Raw genomic sequence first — 25,566 nt, 5'->3', positions numbered from 1 at the left:
CATATTAGCATTATTATTCCAAAAACTGTTTATGGAGATATAATACAATGTTGCCAGCTGTTTCTTTCAAGGAGAAAAGCTGCCCTTAAGTAAATATATATATGTTTTTTTGTTTGTTTATTTTTAAATGTTTGGTCTTTTTATGAAATGATAGTGTTAGTAAAGATTATTTTACTATCCATACCTCACAAAGGTAAAAAGTTGGTGAATTTCATGTTTACTTTCATGTTATATATATCTGTAAGATTCAAATTCTAGGACTACTGACTTAGACTTCTATTCCAAGCCTCTAACTTAAGGGAGCCATTATTTTGCCCACAGAGGTTGGTGGTGAGCTACAAGTCAGAGACAAAGCCAATTCTATACCTATATCTCCAGCTGGGCAGCATGCCATGATGCCTTTTAAGATGTTAGTGCAAAGTTGACCCCAAAGACAAGCAAAATAAAAGCAAAAATTATTGAAGGGGACAGCACCAAACTAAAAAGCTTTGTACAGCAAAAGAAACAATCGACAAAGAGACAACCAATTGAATGGGAGGAGATATTTGCAAACAATACCTTCAACCGGAAGCTAATACCCAAAATATATAAAGAATTCATACAACTCAACAACAACAACAAAAATCTGATTAAAAATGGACAGAGGATCTGAATAGAAACTTTTCAAGGACCAACAGATATAGGAAAAAATACTCAACATCACTACCTATAAGAGAAATGCAAATCAAAACCACAGTAAGATACCACCTCATACCTGTTATAATGCTTATTTCCAATAAGACTAAAAGAAGTGTTGGAAAGGATGTGGAGGAAAGGGAACCCTTGTACACTGCTTGTCATAATGAAAATTGGTGCAGCCACTATGGAAAACAGTATAAATGTTCTTCAAAAAATTAAGAATAGAACTACCATGTGACCCAGCATTCCCTCTTCTGGATATCTACCCCAAATATTTGCAAACCCTTACTCATAAAGCTATACATACCCCTATGTTCATCGTAGCACTATTTACAATAGCCAAGACATGGGAACAACCCATGTGTCCTTTGATGAGTGACTGGATTAAGAAGGTGTGGTACATATATACAGTGGAATACTGTAATATTTAGCCATAAAAAGATGAAATGTTGCCATTTGCAACAGCATGGATGGATGTTAACAGTATTATGCTAAGTGAATAAGTCAGATGGAAAAGGACAGGAACCAGGTAGTTCACTCATATGTGGGACATGAAACAAAAAACAAATAAAATTCAAAAACAAAAACAAAAAAAATGAAACTCAGATACAGACAACAGAAGGGTGGTTACCGGGGGGAAGTGGATGGGGAGAGAATGAAGAGGGTAAAGGGGGTCACACACATGGTGATAGGAGACTAGACCTTGGGTGGTGAGCACACAATGTACTATACAGATGTTGTGTTATAAAGCTGCCCACCTGAAATTTGTTATTAACCAATGTTATTTGAATAAATAAAAAATAAAAATAAGTTAGTTCATCATATTATTTTTATAACTCAATGAAAAATATAAATTTTAACTTATTTTAAGATAATTTCAAGTACATATTACTTATTCACATTGAAAATAGAATTTGGCTGTAGGAGGTTTATAAAATTGTTTCATTGCTTTAGAGTTATAAATAAAGCATGGATACCATATGCCAATTTAAGGATGAGTATCTACATATTACTTTAACATATTGGTGAAATTCCACAGATTATCTACAAAATAACTAGATATGCTTTGTGAATAGGTCTCATAGTACTAGCCTACCTCTTTTTTAAATGAATGCCTATTGTATAACTTGGCTGTATAGACTCTGGCAGGAATAAGTTTCCATCAAAGATAGATTCATGTGGTAGGCCAATAGCCCACAACATAGGCAATTCTGAGATTACAACCCCAAAATGCCAAAGAAATTAAGGGTGAAAACTGTGTGGCAGTCTTAGGGCAAGAAGGACTGAAGTACTGGTCTCCATTTTAAGTGCCAAAGGGATACTCTGAAAATAAACAATATTCAAAGCTGTTCTTCCACAGATTTTGAGAAACTTGATTCCAAATTGTTTCTCATGAAAGTCACTATACTGGGGGAGCTATTCATGGCAAACCACCTGGATAATGTTTATTTCTAGACCTCTAATTGATCATAATTGTAAATGTGCTCTCTACCGAAGTACCCTCACATGTAAAATAAGCAGCTAAATTCGGCCAGTCCCCCCGCCCTCCCAGCTCCATAGCCAGACAGTTCTGGTTGGCTCCTGTAACAATGTTCGGGCCTGTCCTGCCAATCAGCATCAGACGGGTGCCCACTGACAACATGCACTGCAAAACAGACAAGTCCTGTGAAATTCTTCATGGCATTGCCCCCCTCACACCCCCTTTGTCTGTTTTCATTCTCTTTCTCACTCTAAATTGACTCTTAGCTCACCTTCCTATTAGTTGCGACTAATCCATCATCTGCAAGATGACTAATGACCTGCCTTTCAGGGTCTTATTATTCTGTTTGGGTGAATGGTGAATTGGCACTTGCTGTCTAGGGAAATAGAAGGGATGCTGAATTAATGAGCATGGTTAATTTGAATTCTCAAGAGTGGTTCAACAGACCGGGCTACTTTGAACAGAAATCTGCAACTCAGATATTCTGACCTTTTAAATGCCATCAAAACTGTAATGTAAGTATACTTTACTTCTGCCTATAGTAGCATAAATCAGAATAACTGGCTTAATTAGTTTTGTTTGCAGTAAGCTGAGTTATTAAAAACCACAACTCCTTGAGAGCAGTTGGTGTGGCCATCTGGCCCATGACTTTGCTCCTGGTCTCTTTCCCTTCCTTTTCTTGCAGCCCAGAAGCTGACAGTTCTCCAGACCCACAGCATTTTTGCTGTTCATACAAGTGGGTGTGTGAGGACAGAACTAAGGTCATTCACCTGCACAAGAATGTTCACCTGGAAGAAATGTGGTCCATTGGGCTGTGGAGAGTCTGTCTGGGAAGAAACTAGTAGCAAGGTTGTTGGCTCCTGAGGCTAGCAGCAAGAAAGAACACATCTAACATGCATCTGAGTAACTGTCCATTTGCTGTGAACTGTGCACCCCATTTGGCCTAATCAGAGATTCCTGGACCCAAGCTCATCTCCTAAATCACCAGCTCATCTAAGCCATAGTCTATTGACATTCTTCTCGTCCCACTCTCATCATTGCAGGTCCCTCGTTTTCTGGAATCTCCAACAGGAAAGGGGGAAGGATAGTTCTCTAGTCCATTTCAGGTCTTAATTATTTAAACATGATTCCTGCTTCAAGTGGCCTCGAGGTCTAGAAAATTAAATGTCTTCCTTATAAAACATTCCATGCCCTGGGAGTCAACTGGATTCTAGTTCTCTACTACAGAATTCGGTAAACGGCCTTAGGCAATTCACTGAATTTCTTTGAAAGTCGATTTTCTCATTCAGAAAATGGGGAAGTTGAACTGGATAAAAAGCAGAGTACTTTACAAATTTAAGTTCTAGGATTCTGTGACTTCCTGAACTAAATACAACTACAGCATCCTCTTTCTATTCTTCAGTGTTAAAACCTACCTCAATTAATTTAACTAATAAAATATATACACACACACATACACACCACTAATTGCTTTTTTCCTACTGAAAAGAAAACACACACTATGCTCCAAGTGCAATTCATGCTTCTCATCATTTTTGAACTAATTAGTAATTATAACTATTCAGAAAGCTGTAGTTACACACAACCCAGATCAGGGATTTCCCCTGAAATCCATACAACCCCTCAATACTGGAAGAAAAGATGAGAAGACCATTCCTTTTCCTTTACAATCAAGACTAGAAGACAAAATTCTCAGTTTAAAGCAATGATAAATACACCTGACTAGAAAAGCCAACTTGTTCTGAAATTATCAGAGACCACCTTTGATTTCTTGGTCATCAAAAGTTAACCAAAACATTTTAGCCCTAAATCATAGCAGCAGGCATAAATGGTGCTCTAAGTATTTTGTTTGCAAACTTTTTAAATGTAAGAATTCATAGTCCTTTATGTAGCTGAAAATAAAAGTGAAAAGGGTATTTAAAAATCATTCAAGATCTTCAAATTCAATGCATTTAATATTCTATTACTACACACTAAATACTGTGTGTGTGTAGAAAGCAAGCTCCAATAATTAAAATATCCTCTTTGAGCAATCACTAACCCAACCTTTGTGGTTACAGAAGGCCTAAAGATTTGTTTGGCCAAAAAGTCCATTTAGTTTTTTTCTGTAAAATATAAGATACATTTTTCATTTTCACCAATAACTTTATTGATTTGGATATTCTGATTATGTCGACTATCTCCTGCTATTGGCTTCTAGCTGGTAGAGGCTGGGGTGCTGCTAAACACCTTCCGATGCATAGGACAGCCCACAGCAAAGAATTATTTGGCCAAAATAAATGTCAATAGTACCAAGAAACTTCGCAAACCACTTTTGACATGTTCAATCAATCACAGCATGTGCTCCATACACTGCACAAATCTTTTTTTTGCAATTCAGTTGCATTTCACCTTTCTTGAAATAAAACATAATACACCAAAAATGTGTATCTCCTTCCATCTTCAATATTAAAATGGCTGCACAAAAATTCACCAATTTTGATCAGTTTCTTTTAAATGCATGCTAATATGACAGCTATCAAAATACAACCTAACAAAATTGTTTCGAATGAAGTTAAAGACAGCTAAACATCACTGAAGCCATTGTATGGAAAAAAGCATAATGGACTTTTTGTCCAACCCAATAACTGAGGCTATGAAGAAAAAAAAACCTAATAAGTGTTATTCCTGAAGTTTTTACCTGGTAATTGAGTGTTTGCCTAGTTTCAATCCAGGCCCAAGACCAAGTCCCAAGACTTAATATACCCTTTCATAATGATTCAAGTACAAACTGTAAATGTCCAGTATAATACATAACTCTGTTGTGTGAAAACTGTAAATGATTCATCTGAATGTGAATAACCCAGTTATTGCCTTTTATCTTAGGGAGGACAAACCGGTATTGCCTTTCTAAGGATGATAATGTGACCTGCTGTTTCTCTGCCATTTTCCCTTTTCTCAACACCTCTCCTGCCTCTGTGGCTTAAGGATCCTCTGTCTCAGAGAGAGCAGCCACTCTTTCCACTGCAAGCTTTTGAATGGCTCTCTAAAAAGGAGGCAATTTATGTCCGGCACAGCGGTAACTTGAACCTCACTCTTTTGCAGATTAGATAGAAACTCTTATAACTTAGAGCAGAGATTTCAAATCTCTGTTCTCAAGTGTCCCTTGGTCTATTCTTGATATTGAATCTCAACTTTCCTAGAATTCTTGAAAACCAGTCCATTTTGGAACTTGAAACTATTCTTACTATTTCCCAGAGTCAAATTCAAAATGAATAATTTTTTTCTCAAATGTGCACAATACTTGTTCTAAATATTATGTATGAAAGTACTATTAAGGGCAACCTGATTGTGCCAAAGTACCCAAGAAGCAAATATTTCTGGGTTCTTCTAGGAATACAACAATTCTCTTAAACATAGACCAAAAAAAAAAACAAGCAAAAATGAGCCTCAGAAAGCCAAAATACTTATAGATGCATGGCACATGCACCATGCACTAAACCTCACACACTTTATTCAGATAACGACACTTCAAGGCCCTTTACTCTCCTTTGAAACAGTTCTGATCAGTATGGTTAATCACTCTTGCAGGATATGACCAGCCATTAGCAACAGCAGAACAGAATTTAGAAACAATGAGAAAATGAGTTAAAGTCAGGCCAGCTGAGGGCAGCAAAGATACTGCAACAGGAGATTGGTACCTGAAGTGACTGAAAATCTATTACTTTAAAAGTAAGTACTGGGGGAAAAAAAAAAGAATAGCCACTTGGGGCCTCAGGTCTATCTAGCATAAGAATCCCTGGGGTCTCTAAGCATCAGAAGTGGCTAAAATTTGAAAAGTTTTAGAGCCTGAAGTCCTAAATTTCAGTATGACAAATATCATCAAGCATACACTGGCCCAATGGTGCTATACAACTATACCTTATTGTTATTAAAAAAAAAAAAAAAAAAAAAAAAAAAACCTCAGCAAAGTCTGACTTTACAGTCTCATTTCTGACCAAACAGTCTCATTTCTGACCAATGGAGCTTGACTGAGATCCCTACACCAATGCATCCAGAATCATCTATTGTTATTGATGAGTAAATGTATAGCTTTATAACTTGTCAAGTTATCTGGTGAAATGGAATACTCACCAGAACTTTTCATTTCCCCTATGTGTCATTCTAAATTACTTTAGTTTGAAAGATAAATGCATCACTAATTCAATAATCATGTACTTTCTACTGTATCTTCTGGAAAGTTGCAATAAATTGGAAAATACAAACATCTAATTAATTTCAATTGGATTTAAATGACACGCCCATCATCAGCTAAAAGGGATTCTTGGTTGACTTCACAGCAGCAACTAGCTTATGTGACTGGATGCATCTGACATTTGTTTGACTAAACAGTCAACTGACTGTTTGACGTTGTTCATATGCAATATTAAAGTTACTACAACATACATGTACATACACATATATATAATGTATAGATTGTAGATACAGGAAATCTCCTTTGGAAAAAGATGAAAAGAATCCCCTAGATTTAAAGAATGTTTATAGCTTTGTGCCATTATTTCCAGTGGAGTTGAAAAATCTTACATCCTACTGGAAAATACCTTTCTAAGCCATCTAGGTTTTCCAATAATAGTTTGCCTCTTAGATATAGTTTAAGAAATTGCAAAATATTCCCAATAATAAGTTTGTGTCATTAAATAAAAATGTATACTAATATATTCTTATGATGAATGCAATGTGCACACACAAGTATGTTACAATAATTGATTCTATTTTTCAAGACTACTTAAACTGATGTCTTATCAAAGTGGATATAAGGCTACCAAATTATTGTATTAAAGTTTGAAGATCAAAAACTATTATCTGGTTCTTTAACCATCTTCATGTCTGTTCAAAAAGTTGAAAATATATTCAGAGGTCCTCAATTAAAACCAGCTCTAGCATATAGTCATTGTTCAAATTTTTCTCCAATTTAATTTCTATTGTCCAAATTTATTCATAAGTGATGTTATGATGTTTTCTAAGCTAAATAAGAGATTTATGAGAGCAATTATTGACACTATTCTGCATCATCCTCACTTCAGAAAAATCCAGCTGGGCCTCTTCACACATGGTTCTTACATCTCCACAAACAAGACCACTTTGTGTTATCAGTTTTTGTTCACTCATTATAAACCTCAACAGAGAATAAGGAGCAGTCTTAAAACCCAGGGTGACACCTACAAACTGGGTGACCTAAAATGCAGTGTTCTCTTGTGGGAAAAATGCATTAGCATTGCAGATGTCGCATGATCTACATGCACCATTGGCATCTACTGTAAACGGGTTAGAAACTCATGTTCTTTTCCCATCTGGGTGTGAGGGCTTAAAAAAGTAATCTTGAACTAGCCATATGCCACAGTTTCCCCAAATTAACCAAACAAGTACACCCTATAAACACTCAAATTTTCAAAGCATATCCCCTATAAGTGCATTATCAGATAGCTTTGATCTGGGTTGAGAGGGATGAAGTTTTACAGTACCTGCTTGGGTCAGACCTTCTCAGTCCTGGAGTACATTTCAGCAAAGGAAGGGAAAAGTTAACTTTCTTCTTCCCAGGAAGCTCAGGTATTTGAGAGCTTCACTCACACCAACCCGTCTTATGCAACCATCAGTCACCTAGGGCAATGGGTTTCACCCGCTCTGCTCATTAGAATCACCTGAGGAGCTCTGTGCAACATGCCCAGGCCCAGTGCCAGACCAATTCAATCTGCCTTTGAGCGTGGGGCCCAGGCACCAGTATTTTTTCAAAGCTACCACAGTGATCTCAATCTGCGGCCAGACTGGAAAACACTGCTCCAAAACAGTGGTTCTGAATCAGGGGGCAATTCTGCCCACTCCCTGGGAACACCTGGCAGGGCCTGGGACACTTTTAATTAGTCACCACTGGGTGCGGCTTGGGGGTAGAGCCCAGGATGCTGCTAAACCTCCTAAAAGACACAAGACAACCCCCTCGCCACAAAGAATCCCATGGCCCCGAATGTGGGCAGCACTGTTGCTGAGAGGTCCTTCTCTAGAGAAAGAGCTAGTGGGAGAAACAGCCTGCTCTTTCTATCTCTAGATACTCTCACAGAAAACAGGAGGCAGTAGACGCTTTCAGGAGAAAGACTTGCAACCCTGACACTGTCCCGCAAGGCCACATGTGGTTCTAAATGGACCTTGTCCAACACAGCAAATGGTGCCCTCGTGTGTGCTCTCCCTGGCTACATGATGTTGAAAGAGAACATGAAGCTGCTGTGCACTGCAACATGTTCGAAAATGTCAAATTAGGAATAACTGAGCAATGTGTTTAGAAGAAGATAAAAAGTAAAAAGAAGAGTTATGTTTCTTCTTCTATGTATTTTTTCTCAGTTGCTGATACCCAGACATAGGTGTCTCTAGAATTAAAATAAAACTCTTTCTATTATTCTTTGACTGGGTGGACTATGTACTTGTAAAGAAAGACCTGATGATCAGAACCATCATTGTCTGGGAAGTTAACAGTATACCAGAGCTGTTATTGCTCAAAGAACCTGTATCATCCATGACACCTACGACCTGGGCTACAGAATTTTCTGTTAAAAAAGCAAAGATCTGCCAGCTGACACCTGGAAGCAAAACCTCTTGGACTCACTGTGGAAGGGAATGCTTTAAAAGTTCAGTCCAACATTGGCTTTCAATGGAGTCAGGTAAATGAATCCCCCATTCTCAAGGAGACTATCAGTTTGTACATTTACAGCAAGAAGGGGCTATTCAATTACTTAATTTACAAATCTGGAATACAGCAAGTAACCTGACTGAATAGACAAATGCCTTAATGTCTAGATGTGATAAGTGTTGAATCTACTTCAAATGGAACTCTCTACAAATTGAGAAGAAATAGTTGAATAATAACTTTTAAACAAGTAAATGTACTCATGAGTATTTTGTTCAGTTTACAGGGATTTTTTTTTCTGTTTGTTTTGTCTTTGCTTTTGTTGTTTTTTAATCAGCTATGAATTTAAAAATGGCTATATAGTGCTAGTTTTAAAGTAAGAAAATGCCTAAAATTTGTCTTTGCATCCAGTTGGATATTAAGCCAATTATTTAAACCAAAGGAAACACTTGGAGGTCAAGTTTATCAACTACTTAATGCAATTGAAGGCACAAGAAGATTTAAAGATGCTCAAGGCACAGTCAACTAAAACAGCAGTTGTTTTCACTGATGTTCCCTCAGTTCGTGTATGTATGTCTTCTTGGTGGGAATGCATATCCTTAGAAGTAGGACAATATCCCACCATCTCTGTTTCATTCTACCATAATGCAGACACACTTCCATTTGCTTTCACCTGCTTTTTGTTCATATAAAAACATACCAGTGCTCATCCAAAACACTTGTGTCTCACACCAATGCCAAACAGAATGACTCTGTAAGTGACTCAGCAAATCTGCTATTTGAGATAAACCTTGCTACTGGTTCCTATCTGTTTAGAAGCCAATGACTCAACCAAAGTGTATAGGGATTTATAAGTATAAAAGATCGTGTCTTTCCATCCATATCAAAAATTAATTTGTAATGTCAGGATAAATATAAGCTACCAATGCCCAAGTTTATAGACTGGTGATCCATGAACATTGTGCCACTTCATTTTCCAATTAATTACTGAAATAAAAACGTAATGCAAATGTACTATAAATGGACCTTGGTGAGGATATCAATTGTCAAAAGAATATGTTACTTTAGAATGAGAAAAGTAAACACAAAAATTAAATATAGTGGCATTATAAATGATGCATCGAATTTTTAACTGAATAAAATTGTTAAATTTTAAAAAACATTTGACTGAACCCCTAAGTTTATCAGAATCCAGACAATAATAAGTCATGATGTAATACCATCCTTTAATACCATCCTTATCTACTGACATACCTTACTTTATGACAGGCATTGTTTAAAGTTGCACCCAAAATCTTTTGTTATAAGTTAAATCACACATTGATTAAAATAAGTGAGTTTTTTATTTTAAAAAGTGGTTTGATAGAGAGAATTGTTCTGTTAGTTAACCATCTGCCCTTAAGTTGTTTGTTTGTTTGAAATACAAAGTTTCCTTATAATAGTGCATATTGTTTACTTCTCAAGCTCATCAAAAAGTAATCAAGAAATGAAAAGTCATTAACTTAACCATCCTGTTAGCCCATTACCCTCTGAAGACAAGCTTCATGGCAATGACCCATCTTTGGTAGTAACACAACCAAAATATCCTTCTCAATGACTTTCACCCATGTGAGAGATGCGGAGCCAATGCTGCCCACAGCAATCAAGGCAGCATCTCTGCCTCTCCTGGAAAGAGTGGGTGAAGGTGAAACAAACTCACAAGCTCCAGCCAGCCAGGAGGCCTCAGCACAGCAGGTGAACTGGCCTCTCGCACCTCCATCTCCCAACACACCCAACCCATCATCCTCTCTCCCACCCTTTCTAGTTCATTTGCGCTAAAGAGAACATTGGATGCATTAGAAGCCAAGCTTCAGAAATCAATTTTCAGCACTACAAGAAAAGGATTAGGATGAAATTGAATCCAACAGGTAAATCCCCAAGTACAATATTGAAAATTTACCCCATTGTGTCACTGTTAAAAGTGGAAGCCACCACTGCTCAAAGCTTTGACTCCTGAGCAGCTTTCAAATAAAGTGAGAAACCCCAGATATTTGAATGAAGAAAGCCCACAGTTTATAAAACCAATCATTTTAGTTCCAACTCAACCATAGGTAACATAAAAGGATTGTGAGGATTTTTGTTTTTTAAAGAAATGATTTTTTTCCTCTTTAGTTCAAAGTGGCTTCAGAACCAAGATGTAGAAAATTAAACCTCTTCTAAAAGGTTTTAAAACGTGGGTTCAGAGCCTCCTCAGCAAACTCAGTGGATATTATGCTTTGGAAACAAAAGGTGTGTCCTAACACATCTGTACATTTTTAAAAAGGAACATTTAAGCAACTAACAAAGATTTCTCTCATAAGGTAAAAGAGTGCACTATTCAGAGTATGTTACAGGGAGTTTGGTGGGAAGATTGGGTAGGTTTTAAGTGAGTAGATAAGCGAATTATTTAATTCATTTTAGATGCAAAGTAAAGTTACAGATTCATGCTAAGGTCGCCAACACAATGAAAAAAATCTCCTTGGACAAGTAAGGCATGTTTCTAGCACTCAGGCAACCCAGCATCAAGCCTGTTTAGGGACACCATATTTCCTTTTTAATGTTACTGCTTTTCATAGTAAATATTCATGTCTTCCTGCACATAAACTATTAACTGGATTCAAAACCTTTGGGTCACCTGCTCCATAAGCGAGCCCCAGTAGGAAACTGCACACAACTTAGAAAATGCTCAAGTTCAGGATGGAAGAATCTTAGACGGTTCTGTTTTTATCTTCAGTACCCATAAATCTCACCCTGATTACTCAGGGTCTCGTGGAATTATTGTTCCTCTCCCTCCCCCAACGCCTCCTAATCTTCTCCAGGCTTACTGGACCGATAATTGTATGAACTAAAACCAACGTGGGGAGGGGTGCACACCATGACTTGGGGGCAAACGCTTGTTCCTCCCCCACGCCACCCTCCAGCCAGCCTGCACTTTCTAATGTGGCTGGAACGCCCTTTATCACTGAGCACTCTCTACCGAGCTGCCCCAGCCAAAGCGGTTCCCCAGCACATACTGACCCACCGTTCATGCCACTGTAGACATTCCGGTGATGGGGTGACACTTCCTCCTGTGCCTGCCTCCGCAGGGTACCCTCCCTGCTGCCGCCGCCGGAGCCGCCGCCGCCACCGCCCACGTGTTTGTGGTCGGGGCTCCCCCCATAATGCTGTTTTAGGTGCTCGGGGCTGGTGCCCCTGGCTCTGGGCAGATGCTCCAAGCTCCCACCGAGGGCGTGTTTCTGAAGGTGCTCAGGGCTCCCTCCGCTGTGCCTGGCATGCTCGGGGCTGCCCCCGGGTCTGTGCTTCTGGAAGTGCTCCGGACTCCCGCTCAGCACGTGCTTGGGCAGCGTCTCGGGGCTGCTCCCGGGGTGCGGGTGCCTTTGCTGCTCAGGGCTGCCCTTGCACAGGGGTTTGTGGTGCTCGGGGCTGGGTCCTTTGAGTGCCTTGGGGTGCTCCGGGGTGCCGGAGGCCCTGGGTTTCTGTAGATGCTCGGGGCTAGTGCTCCTGTGCTTGGCGTGCTCAGGGCTGCCCTCGGCCCGGGGCTTCTGCAGGTGCTCCGGGCTGCTACTACTCGCGTGGTGCTTGTGGTGGTCGGGGCTGTCGGTGCTACCCGTGCTAGAGGTGCTGCTGCCATCGCCCACATCGCGCACGCAGGGCGCCGAGGCGGCGGTGAGCTGGCACAGGCTGGCCTGGCTGTCGATGGAGCAGCGGCTGCCAGCGCAGCCCGCGCCCTTCTCCTCGTCCAGCAGCACGCATAGCTCCTTGAGCTCCATATTCTCCTTCACCACCTCCTCCTGCTTCACCTCCAGCTCCTTCAGCTTCTGCAGGTATAAGGCCACCTCCTTGTGCATCACCCCTGCCGTGAAGCGGCCCAGCCTCTGCCACTCCCGGGACACCCTCTTGCCTTTCTGCCGGTCGTCATCCAAGAAACAGCAGAGGTCCCTCAGCTCCTGGTTGTCCTCCTGGAGTTTCTGGTTGATATCCTGAAATGAGAGAAACAACCATTCAAGAGAGGCACACATAGGAGGCTTCCTCAGGATTAGACTTCCCCAGGCCAGGGAGCTGAGAATGGGTGAATTCTCTGTATTTTTACTGGAGGAGACCTGGAGGTGAGAGGACGCTTCAGCTTTGTAGGACAAAGGAAGGAAAAAAGGAAGGAAGGAAGGAAGGAAGGAAGGAAGGAAGGAAGGAAGGAAGGGAGGGAGGGAGGGAGGGAGGGGAAAAAGAGAAAGAAAGAAAGAAAAAGAAAGAAAGAAAGAAAGAGGAAGAACGAAAGAAAGAGAAAGAACAAAAGAAAAGAAAGCTAATAAGAAAGAAAGAAAGAAAGAAAGAAAGAAAGAAAGAAAGAAAGAAAGAAGAAAGAAAATTGGTTATGCTCCCTGCCTAATGCTTTACATGTATTATCCCATCTAATTTTCGCCAAAGCACTTAGGGGATAATGATTATGGTTCTTTTACAGAAGAGAAAACTGGACCTCAGAAACTTTGTCTTGTCCGAGGTCACTCATTATTTCAATATTTAGAGTGACCTGTTAATTATCAGGAAATCAGGAAACAAACAAGAAAAACAACAAAAGAACACTTCCCTGTCCCATCTTCAAGGAAGAAAGATGGCTGCTTGTGACCTGTGAAATGCTCCAAAGCTCTGAGCTCACAGGCCTTTCATCAGCACAAACGAGCACTGCCTCAGTTTACAGCCCACAGCATGGGATAGAAGCCCCAACTCCCCCACCGAGGGAACCGCACAGTGCCCTCTCGCGCCCTGTCAGTGCTGCGCATCCAACTGGGGCGTGCCACACCCCAGGCACATCTCGCAGGCATCTCATGAGAAACCAGCAATGCTGAGCTTTCGGGTGATATTCAAACATACACCCCCCAAATTGTACCTCTCAGCAGCAAATGCCACCTAACCAACCCTGTTGCTCTTTTTATGAGCCTGTGGTTATGCGTAGTGTCTCCTTCTCTCTTGCCTTCCGCTTCCTAGCCAACGGAGTCTTCTGAAATATAATTCCAAAATTCATCTCATCACTTCCACACTTAAAACCCTTAAAAGCTTCTCCATGCCCTAGGATAAAGTGCAAACTCCTTCAAGTCTCACAAGGCTTTCCATCCGCTGGCCCGGCCTACTTCTCCAACATGAGTGGTGAGTCATCGGTTCATTCACAAATATTTAGTAAGCACCTATTATGTGCCAGGTATCAGTCCAGATGCTAGGGGTGTACTAGTGGATGCTGCAAAGACCTCGACATCCTACAGCTTTCATTCTGGCAGGAAACACTGGCAAAAAGCAAGTACAGAACATAGTGTAATGTAGTAAAAAGTGTTGGGAAGAAAACTAAAGCAGATTAAAGAATACCATTTTTTTAAGAGAGGGTATCTCTGCAGAGAGGGAAGACATATCAGCAAAGGGGCATTTGAGAGATGATCCCAGGCAGAGAGAAGATCAAGTATAAAAGCCCTGAGACATATGTGGCTCACGATGCAGTGAGGTCAGCGTGCAGAAAGGGAGGCGAGCAAGGGGGGCAGAGCTGGGAAAGAGGTCAGAGATGTGTCAGGGGCCAGATAACGCGGGTCCTTGTCAGCCACAGTAAGGACTTTGGTTTGCTGGCAAGCAGAGGACAGAGCAGTGACATGATATGATTCATTTGGTAAAGAATCACCGTAGTTTTGTGTGAAAAATAGACTGGCTGGTGGGGGCAGGGAGATGGAAAGAGAAGAGAGAGACAGGATAATTAGGTGGAAGCCTGGAGACCAGCTAGGAGGCTGCTGCGCTAGCCCAGGTAGAGGGCGAGGGTCGTGGACACATGGAGGCATTCAAGACAGTGAAAACATGCTCTTCCCGACGGGCACTGAGCCCCAACACTGGCCTTGTTTGGTGGCCTCATGGGACAAGCCCTTCTCTCTTTCACTTGGAATGCTTTCCCCCAACCTTCTACACAACCTCCAGGTCTTTGTTACTTCCCCACAGAAGCTGTCCCTGACCACTATCCCCAGTCTTCATGAGGTCTGAAGTCCCCTTCTATGCGCTACCATTACCCCTTAGACTTCGCCTTTGTTGCACTTATTACAATTTGTAATCACATATGATTGAGTGTGGCTATTAGTCATGTCTCCATCCTCATCAGACTAGTCTTGAGATGGAGACCCTCCCACTACCAAACCATCTTTCTGTTCCCCTCTGTGTATACAGAACACTGCACCCCCACTGTAGATACCTGAAACCAAGGAATTTTACAGACTAATGGAGAAGTCCCCATTTAGTCTCCATGGTTTGGTGGGGGTGAAACAGAGGCTGCTACCAAAGATTCCCCCTACTTTACAAAGCCTGAAAACCTCTGGTCTTGTGATTCTGTTACCCATTCCAGAACTAGAGGTGCTCGGAGAGGGACGTAATTCTCTCAAACTCAGATTGATTCCAACACTTCCCCTGCTATTGACCAGAAAAATAAACTAGAAAACATCTGCCAACCACACCCTGCACTTAATAACAGTCATGAGACCAAAAGTGAGAGAGATTTTCAAGGTCCGAAGATGAAGGGGATCTGTGCAGCTTAGTGTTCAACTCCAGTGCTAACTCTTGCCATTACCAACATCTGTTTCCTTGTCTCTAATTCCCTCCTATTCCTTCTGCTTCTCATTGCCACTTTCTGACCTCTGGCCTGAATTTTCCAAAATCCTCTCACCTGGCCTCCCTATCCTGGTCTGTGTCTCCCCTCGGTCTGCCCCATTCCCTCACCCACTCCAGTCCAAGCTCTCTGTGGCCAGATGGATCTCCAGAAACACTCCCTGTGGGTTATGTCTCTCCTGCATACCAACACATATCACCTTCCCTTTGCCTGGGACAATGAGTAAACCCTTGGCCAGGGCAGAAAGGCCTCCCTCTGTCTTTCTACCTTTAGTATCCTCTATATCAGATAATTTTGAACCCTGATTTCATCTAGTTCTCCAGCTAAAATACCATCTTCTGCCTTATATGAACTTATTAGAGGAGAAATTCCTCTGAGAAGACTCCCTCAGCCCTCAAATGACACCTGGAGTACAGCAGCACCAGGCATGAATGAATGAATTAATGAGTAAAATAAGTAATTTTTCCACTCTCTGCTTACTGCATGTAAGACACACTAGGTAAGGCACTCACTGGTCGTCATTTTCTTTTTTACTCTTCTAAAGTAGATATCTTAGTTTCTGAAGGGCAGAATCCATCCCAATGTCCTTCTTCACATTTTTGACACACCTGGCATGGCGCTTTGCATAGAGAGAACACTTAATATGTGTTTATGAACTGACCAACCTTTTAAAGCCCTAGGCCTGTGGTCAAAACAGAATAGAGCTCTAGCTACTGATGAAGGGTTTCTTATTATTATTTGCAGCAAGTCCTGTGATGGTAGAGTCTACAATAATGAAAGAATAAGTTATCCATTGACACTTGACACTGATGCTTTAGGCAAAATCAGAAGCTATGGATATTCTGATAAAATAATACTACACATAATTAATCTTTCTAAGCTACAAAAGTTATTCTACATTTAGTTCAATCCTGGTGTGTCATAAAGTCCAAATCATGTTCTTCTTCATCTAAATTTCCATCTGAAATTACTTCCCTCTGACTATCCTACAACTGTTCCTGATTTCACGAAAAATGGGAAGTAAACAGGACTTGTGCTGCTGTGGGCTTCAAGGAGTGAAACAAATACTTCTCAGAATTCCGGCTAGGGGAGAAAAGGATGGATATGAGTCCATTCACTTTCCTTTATCACAGCTTCCTTCTTCCTACTATTAGTTCTCTTGGGAATATTACTTATTTCCAAATTTGAGCTATTTTGTTTGCCTTCTGATGAACAGCTAAGCAACCAACTTGATAATAATAAACTTGTGAGCCAGCTTCTTCAAATCTGCCACATTAAAACTTCGGTTTCCTTCTTCAAAACACTAAGTATCCTTTTAACATTGCCACAAGCCACCAGATGTTATCCTGCTGTTTAAAGTGGACTTCTAAAAGATTAAATTATCTCATAGCATACAAACCAAAATTTTACTCATAAGATTCTCAAATACTGTATTGTGGTTAAAGAAGAATTGTTTTGTTATTTTCCATGATTGCAGAATGGGAAATTGGTGTGTTGAGGAGCAAGGAAAAAAATCAACATGCTGCAGAGACCCAGTACCCCCAAACCCACCCCTACCTCCTAAAAATCCAGGTCAGAGCAGCCTGAGTGTTGATGTGCAGTCAGCAAAGCACAGGCACAGTTCTCAGGAATCCAGTTCCTTACAACATCAGAACCCTAATCTCCTTTCTCCACCCCGTTCAGTACCAAATTCTAACTGGAAAATGTCAACTAGCTAAAAGAAAGGAAAGTCAGCCTATTTTGACCATTTTTATCTGTAGGACCTTGCGTTACTTCAGCTATATATCACTTCATCCTCACCAAACCTCACATGGAATTAATATCTCCAGTTAGCAGATGAGAAACTAAGGCTTAAAGAAATTCAGTTTTCCCAGTCCTTAGTCTTTCCACTGCCTCCCATGGCACTGCCTCTGAAATGTTCAAACACAAACAAGTCAGCCAGTGGCTGAACAGAGTCATAGCCCCCTCAGGGGGAAAGAACTGATGCTCCCATCTCCCCAGGTCTACAGCTACAGTACCACCCAGCAGGGCATAAAAAAGAAAAAGTGTTATGGCCTTAATTACCCTAAATTTACAGTTCTCAATTGAGAATCCCAAGTCATCAAAGAAAAATCCTTTCCTTCCAGAATTATTCAGCCAACTGCATTTATAGATCACTGTGGTGTCCAGGGAGGCTCTTGAGACTGGCCCCTGCAGGGTTTTAGTGTAGCCCCTGAGAGGTGGGTTAGAGGTCTTGGGGATACCACCTTGCAGCTGTTCAGGAATGACGGGAATGAAGAGTAGAGGCTGTTTCAGAAAATAACCAGACCCCGTCATTTGTGAACTTGATAAAGGAGGTAGGCTGGGAAGTCTTTTAATGCCAGGTCACAAAGTTAGACCAGGAGACTCCCCTACTTAGGGTGCGACCACCCTTACCTAACTGGCCTAATAGGTATTTCTCTCAATGAGGGTAGTGGAATGAAGACCAGGCATCGCACTCCTCATGCATTGGCCCACACGTACAATCAATCCACACAAACTAAAAGAACTTTCAAGTATTTTCTGAGCTGTTATGTCAATTCTCCATACTCTTAACTGCCTAATTAACTCTTTCAAGTCATCTTACAGTTCAAAACATGGAAGATTAAATTGGAGGGTTACAAACTATACTTTTATTTCAACTCTGCCTAATAGCCAGATCCTGAACATGTGTCCCCTCCCGGTGAGAATAACTACCATTTTTTGAAATCAAGTTCAGTGTTAAACCTTCCCCTACATTATCATAACTTACTGTCACAACACACTAGGAGATGGTTATTTTTTTAATTGCCTTTTATTTTTCAATTACAGTCGACATACCATATTATATTAGTTTCAGGTGTACACCTGGGAGAGGTATGTAGGACCCTGGAGCATGCTCTTGGGTCTTAGATACCAGCTGACTTTGGGAGAGAGGAAAAGACCTCTGGGCTATCCTGCATGGTCCAGGGAGGAGGCTGGGAGAGGCTGCTGAGGTATACCTTTGGGCCTGGCTCAGCAAAGGGGTGGTGGTTACTGTCCTCAGACTTGGGGTGAGGGGCGCATGCCATCAGGACAGCCTGGCTGACTAACCACATTTACTCAACTTGAGTGTTGAACCCCGATTGTAATGTCTGTACATCGCCTTTCCTCAGCGGACCCAGAGCCCGGGGAAGCAGGAAATCACTACCAGCCTCTTGAACTGCTTTGTCTCCAAAATAAACTACTGAAATCAAATTGCAATAGACATTATATAACTTACTAAGTGATTAGACATTATGCAACTTATTAAGTGATCATCTTGATAAATCTCACATCCAGCTGACACCATACAAAGTTATTAAAATATTATTGTCTATATTCCCTGCGCTGTATTTTCCATCCACATGACTGTTCTGTAACAACCAATTTGTAATTCTTAATCCCTTCACCTTTTTCACCCATCCCCTGAAACACCCCTCTCATCTGGCAACCATCAAAACATTCTCTGTATCTATGAGTCTGTTTCTGTTCTGCTTGTTCACTTATCTTTTTAGATTCATTTGTTCATAAATATGTATTTACTGCCATGTTATTGTTCATATTTTTTCTTTTTTTACAGTCTTTTTATTCTTAAAGGAGACCCTTAAACATGGTTTTGGTGGTAAAGAACTTCTTTAGCTTTTTCTTGTTTGGGAAGCTCTTTTTATGTCCTTTGATTCTCAATGATAGTTTTGCTGCACAGAGCAATCTTGGTTGTAGGTTCCTGCTTTTCAACACTTTGAATATTTCTTGCCAATCCCTTCTGGCCTACAAAGTTCCTGTTGAGAAATCAGCTGACAATCTTGTGGGAGCTCCCTTGTAGGTAATTAACTGCTTTTCTCTTGCTGCTTTTAAGATTCTCTGTCTTTAACCTTTTGCATTTTAATTATGTGTCTTGGTGTGAGCTTCTTTGGGTTCATCTTGTTTGGGACACTCTGCACTACCTGGATTTGTATGTCTATTTCCTTCATCAGGTTAGGTAAGTTTCCCATTAGTTTTTTAAATAGGTTTTCAATTTCCTGCTCTCTCTTTTTTGCTTCTTATATTCCAAATCACTGATTTGATACTTAGCTTCGTCTACTCTGCTATTGATTCCCTGTAAATTATTCTTCATTTCAGTTAGTGTATTCTTCATTTCAAACTGGTTCTTTTTTATGGTTTCCAGGTCTCTTTTTATGCTGTTGAAATCCTCTCTAAGTTCATCTACTCTTCTCCTAAGTTCATTAAGCATCCTTAGAACCAGTATTTTGAACTCTGCATCTAGTAGATTGCTTGTCTCCATTTAGTTTTGCTTTTTTTCTGGAGTTTTGTTCTGTTCTTTCATTTGGGCCATGTTTCTTTGTCTCCTTGTTTTGGCAGCATCCCTGTGTTTGTTTCTATGTATTAAGTAGAGGTGCCATGTCTCCAAGGCTTGGCAAAGTGGCCTAATGTATTAGATGTCCTCTAAAATCCTGTTGCACGTTGGAACACCCTCCCCATTCACCCCAGCTAAGCATCCCAGGAGTGTTCCCCCATATGGGCTATGTACACCCACCCTCCTGCTGTAGTAGAGCCTTGATTGCTGTTGGTACCTCAACAGGAAGGCTTTACCTCCAGGCTGATTGGCTGCAAGGACTGGCTGTGACCACTGTCAGCTGTTCAGGGGCCCATCCCGCAGAGCAGGATTTACTTCAGTGGGGCTCTGGTGCCCACTGAGTATGCCCCTTGAGTGTGTCAGCTTTGATATGGTCTGAAGCTGTCCACCAGGTGCACTGCCCCTGAGGCCTCCCAGGAGGTGAGGCCAAGGTCAGCCACTGCCTGTGTTCTTCCCAGTGGACCTCTGCAATGGAAATATCCCTCCCAATTTTTATCCCCTGTATGTGGGTGTAGGACTAGCCAGTTCCTAGTTTCCACCCCTTTTACCTGTTCTAATGTGGCTTCTTTATATACTTAGTTTTAGGATTTCCATTCAGTTAGATTTCAGTTACCCCTGGCTGGTTTGGCTCAGTGGATTGAGCGTCGGCCTGCGAGCTAAGTGTCGCTGGTTCGATCTTCCAGTCAGGGCACATCAGAGAAGGAAAACTCTGACTCCAAAAAACCTCCACTGCCTTGCGGCATACCTCTTCAGGGGAAAGGCTAAGGGAGTAAACCCCGACAGAAAATCCGGAGCCGGAGTCCCTAAGGCGGTTTGACGTTGTAGTCAACACCGGCAACTCCTGCGGCGCACCTGAAGCCAAGCTGTATTGACTCCGTCTTTCCCTTGGACCCTTCAGCTGCGAAGAGAGTGGGGGTCTGCTGCATGGGCAACAGCTGGCCCTCCATATCACCCTGCCCAGGCTCTGTAGCTTCAGCTTCACTGGAGAGGACACTCCAGCGTCATCGCAAGATGTCGATTCAACACGGGAGGAGACAGATACCGTGTCACTCCCGAGTCGGACTGCACAACCATTCTCGGCGGTGCAGATAGACTCTTAAGAAGCTACACCATCGTCTCTCGAGACGGACGGCTGCCGACGAGATTTCAGGCAGTTCTGAATGATGGTTGTTCTGCAGTTTAGTTGTATTTTTGATGTCTGAAGATGGTTATTTTATTGATAAGTAAAATGAGGCTCTGAGAAGTTAATTACCCAAGCTCACTCTCCTGGCAAATGAGGATTCTAGATACAAACCCACTTCTGAGATGATCTTCCCACTACATTAGTCTGTCTAATCCCACAAGGTTCTGCTACTTAATAAATACTTCACTAGTAATGAATTAAGCCAAAGGAAAGAGTAAGCCTTGGGATGTTTCGGACGTGAGATCTCCCTAATTGCACCCACGCTAGGGACTATATGACAGTCCTTTCTGGCCATCTCCACCCAGGTGCGCATCCCACTGCTCTTAGCCCCAAAATCCCAGAGCTGGAGAGCTGAGGCAATAAAGAAAGCGTCTTCAGCCTGAGAAGTAGGTGGGAGTGGAAAGGGGACAAGAACACCATGTGCCTGTGGGAATTTGCTCCCTAAGGTCCCTGCAGTGATTTCGTTTGTGTCTGGCTTCCTATAAACAAAAGCAGAACAATGAGAGGAAGGAATACCAGGAGGCACCAGCGCACGCAGTGAGGAGAGGAAGTTTGTAGTGCACGCCCGCAGGGCGGTTCCCCGCCACCGGTGAGAGCTGCCAGCCGGGCAGGCACACTGCGGGCACACGCAGAGCTCTCCAAGGACAAGAGAAAGTTGGGGGAGGGGTGGATTGTGGTTTTTTTCTTTTCCCTAGTAGCAAAGCAGGGCAGTTGGCTCAAAAAACAAGCACCACTGACACTTGGGGTACCCTTCAAAACCCTGTGCCCCACATACTGAGTCCTTTTGCTGCTCCCCCTTTCTAAATGAAATTAAAATCAAAACTGCGGTTATTGGGGAGACAGACAACCCCAGATGACGCCATCCGAATTCGAGGAGAAGGAAAGCCCAAGGGAAGGGAAGGCAGAAAACGTAACAGAGCTTAAGCTCTTCTGCACCGGGTGATATATGCCAGCTCCGAAGGTGGCGCCCGTGGCCTCTCCCTGGACGCCCCGCCAGCCCCTCTCTCCGGCATTGGCACCCTGTCCTCACCTCCGCCCGACCCGCCGGAGAAGTCGTGGCGCCAGAGCAGCCTTTTTTGTATCCCCGACCCCCAACGGCGAAAATGCCCTGGGCTCGCTCCCTCGCTTGACTTTCAGCCGCTGGTCTGTAACCCAGCACTGTAACCTAAAGTACTGATTTTCCTGGATCTCTGGGAAATAAAAGCTTCCGCGTACCCATCACCTCCTCCCAGCCTTTCAGCATCCTAGGTGCCCGCTCCTCCGCCACAGAGGACCCCAAAAGAGAAATCGACGCTGTGCGTCCCACAAGGGAAAGAGGAGGGAACTAAACACCTCCAAAGTTTGGAAAAGTTTCCAAAGGGCAGGGGATGGGGAACAGGGGTGCTGACCTGGAAAATGGGGAGGTTCACCTGTTGACAGAGAGAGAAAAAGTTAGCCTGGTCCCACCTCCCCGGGGCACCCCGCTCCCGATCCTCAAAGCAAAAACTCCCCTCCCCGCCCCGCGCTCACCTTGAGCCCGCGGATCTCGCCGAGGTGTAGCTGCAGGCGGCGGTTCACCTCTCGGATAAGGTTGCTGTGGTCCAGCATCGCGCTCACCTTCTCGGCCTCTGCGCGCCGCAGGCTACGGATCAGCTCCTCCTTGCTCCACTGCAGCAGCTCTTCATCCGACACTTTGGACAGGTCCTCCACGGCCGCGGACGCGCCTGCAGGGGCTGGGGGACAACTTTCCGCCGCCGCCGCTCCGCTTCCGGCCGCCTTCGACATGATATCCGCGCGGTGGCAGGTGCAAGTGGGTGGAAGAGGCAAAGCGACACCCAAGGGCGCGGGCGCGGCGGGGCCGCCTCCGCCCACACCCCCGTGCGCTCCGGCGAGTCAGCGGCACCGCCCGGGGGCCGCTAGGTTGGGGCGACAAGGGTCGCGCTGGGCGGCCATCCTACCTCGCCATCCCTGCGCGCGCGCCCGCGCACCCCCGGGGCCGGGCAGCCACTCGCGCGCAGCTGCCAAGGCGCGTCCCAACTCCGTGCAAGTCCATGGTGAGGGGCGCTGAGAAGCTGGCGCCGCGGCAGGAGAACCTCGGAGATCGGTGGGGACGCAGAGTGGGGCGCCGAGGGGGCTGCACCCTGGTTCCTTTGCCCTCTCCGCCCTAATTCGAGACTGTCGTCCCCGACACTGTGGCACACGCGCGCGCGCGCTTTCCTCCCCCTTGCCCAGTTACAGCCCGCGGCTTCCCCTCTCTCCTAGTCGTGCAAGGGCGCGCTTGACTCTGGCACCTCCAGGGCTGCTCTTGCAACGCCGCTGCTGCTGCTGCTGCCCGAAGGCTTGGCGCGGCCGGCTGGCGGGGCGCGCTCTTCCTGCGTCCTTCCCTGCGCCCGCCACTGCTCCTAGACTGCTTGGGGAAGCCTTGGGTTTTCAGAGCCGAGCCCGGGGAAAATGCGGGGAGTGGGGGGTTGCTGAGGCTGGACCAACACGAGGAGGAGCCTGGAGCCGGGACTGCCGGCAACCAGCCGTACCTCCCGCTCCGGCAGGACGCTGCAGCAGCTTTACAGCCTCCCGGGCTGGCTCCGGGAGGCGCGCTCCCCGCTATCCCGCTGGGGAAGGTCGGGGGCGCGGCTACCTTCGGTGATGGGACGAGGGTGGGGCGGGAAGGGGGAGAAGCATGCAGGGTTTTGGGGAGGCTTGAGTGCGCCACCGTGTGGTCAAAGAAGCTTCTTTCTCCTCATACCATGTTGGTCACCACGCAGGGGAAAAATAGCGGCCGACCAAAATGAGAGCAGTCTGATATTTGGAGGCATCGGGATTCAGGGAAGATGGGTAGCAGAGCCTGAGGCATAACCGCCTGCTTGTAATTTGAAGAATGAAACAAGATATCGGTGGGGAAAAAGGGGATAGGATGATGTTGGGGAAGGAACGTTGAAAAAACCCTAATGCTCTGAAAAGGGGAAAGAGGCTTCAGAGCACTGCCCTTTAGGGACCAAACCCCACCCCCACCCCCGCAGGCCTTAGTCTTTTCTAAAACTACACTACTTTGCTAAGAAGCTTCAGGGCAAGGAACTGGATCTTTTAAATATTTATATGAAAAACATCAAAGCCTTAAGGGAAAAATAAAATACCTTCATCTCATACTTCCCGAGGCCTGGATTTTAAGGTCAGGTCACCTCCTGCCTGAGCAAAGCACTGCCCCTCAGGCGAGCAGAAATGCTGGCCAAGGCGATTTCCACTTTTCTCTGTGCTGCAGACCACCTGGACTCAGTGGTTCGACTTTTTATGATGCTAACTTCTGAAAGGGGGGTGCCCTGTGTCCCTGGGTTCTACTCTTCGGGCTACAAGAGTCCCTTCCACCCTCCCCATTCTACCCACTTGTGAAGTCGCAGGGAATCCCGAAGAACTGGACAGATTTAGTCCTGGGCAGGTCGTTTAGGTGAATGCTCTCCTCTCCAGGATAGAGATAGAGCCAGAAAACAGCAAGGGGTTTACCCCCAAGGAGCTTCATGAAACCAGGGTGCAAAGGCAATCATCCACCAGCTAGTCAGTGTGTGTCCCCTGATGAAGCTGCCACCTGATAAGATGTAATCAGTCGGAAACATCTCTATCTGGCTTCCTGCAGAGCAAGGTTAGGTGGTCCTGCCCTCTGACCTAGGCAGCCTTAAAATTCCCCTCAGCTTGACTAAACTACAGACAGGTTTCTTCATGCCTATAGTTCCCTGACCACCCTTTACTTAGCGGATTTACTTAAGAAAACTTTCCATTGTAAATTATTTCTCTGCTCTTGAAATGTAAATCTCCTGGCTTCTCACCAGTTTTACCACCCAGGAAAGTTTCTTGAGCACAGGGAAGCCATCCCTTTGAAATAGCACCATCAAGGAAGACAGGGCCACTTTAAATCAGAGAGAATAGAAGCTGAACTTGAACAAATGCTGATTAGCAAACACAGATGGCCTAAACACGGGAATAACTCTTCCTCCCACTCCCAGAGCCCTCCAGTAATTTTCCAATAGGTCATCTCGAGGCTTAAGAAACCTCCTGCCTTTTTATGTCAGTGGAGTTAAATTTGGTGTATGTCTCTCTCTATCTCCCTCTCTCTCTTCCTTTCCCTCCCTCCCTCCCTCCCATTGCAATAGTCTTGAATAAAGTCTTCTTGTCTTGTTTAACTGTCCAGTGCAGTGTTCCTTTGACACCTTGCTTCTCTCATGCACTCAGAAGGTTCCCCTCAACACAATTCCTAAGACCACTTTTGCCACAGGAAGTGAAAATACAAGTCAGAAAAATTTGAGTCCGGTCTCTGTCACTTGTTAGTTTTTCTCTTTGAACAAATCATCTAACCTCAGGCAGCTAATGAGAGGATGTACATGAAGTGCTTTTTCAGGTTCCCTGCAGAAATGTAACTTCATCATTACTGATATTACATTTGGGCAGCCCTTTATTTGGAAACAGCAGTCTCTACATTTTTTTCTTTTTTCTCCATCACAGGTTTGTTCTTCAAGAGTCCTATTCTAAAACAAAACAATCAGCCTTTCACTGCTAACTCCCTCAGATGAGTTAACACTTAAGTAGATATTATAAG

At 43.7% G+C, this 25,566-nt stretch overlaps 1 protein-coding gene across 6 annotated transcripts in view; it reads right to left on the bottom strand.

The window, feature by feature from the left end:
- The window catches only part of CCDC85A (coiled-coil domain containing 85A), a 169,070-nt gene extending 146,245 nt beyond the window's left edge, over nucleotides 1–22,825 (bottom strand). For all 6 annotated transcript variants that reach the window (XM_090281318.1, XM_090281319.1, XM_090281320.1 and 3 more), the window contains exons 1-2: nucleotides 22,515–22,825; nucleotides 11,851–12,808 (exon numbers count right to left, since the gene is read on the bottom strand). In XM_090281318.1, the coding sequence (XP_090137444.1) occupies nucleotides 11,851–12,808; nucleotides 22,515–22,769 (1,213 nt within the window). In that variant the 5' untranslated portion in view covers nucleotides 22,770–22,825. The remainder of the gene's footprint in view (nucleotides 1–11,850; nucleotides 12,809–22,514) is intronic.
- Nucleotides 22,826–25,566: the final 2,741 nt, after the last annotated feature.

This window comes from Furipterus horrens, unplaced genomic scaffold, assembly GCF_987537825.1.
Source record: "Furipterus horrens unplaced genomic scaffold, mFurHor1.1.pri manual_scaffold_6, whole genome shotgun sequence".
In the NCBI taxonomy this organism is placed as follows: Eukaryota; Metazoa; Chordata; class Mammalia; order Chiroptera; family Furipteridae; genus Furipterus; species Furipterus horrens.
The sequence above is the reverse complement of the archived record's forward strand: the minus strand, read 5'-3'. Positions and strand labels throughout refer to the sequence as shown.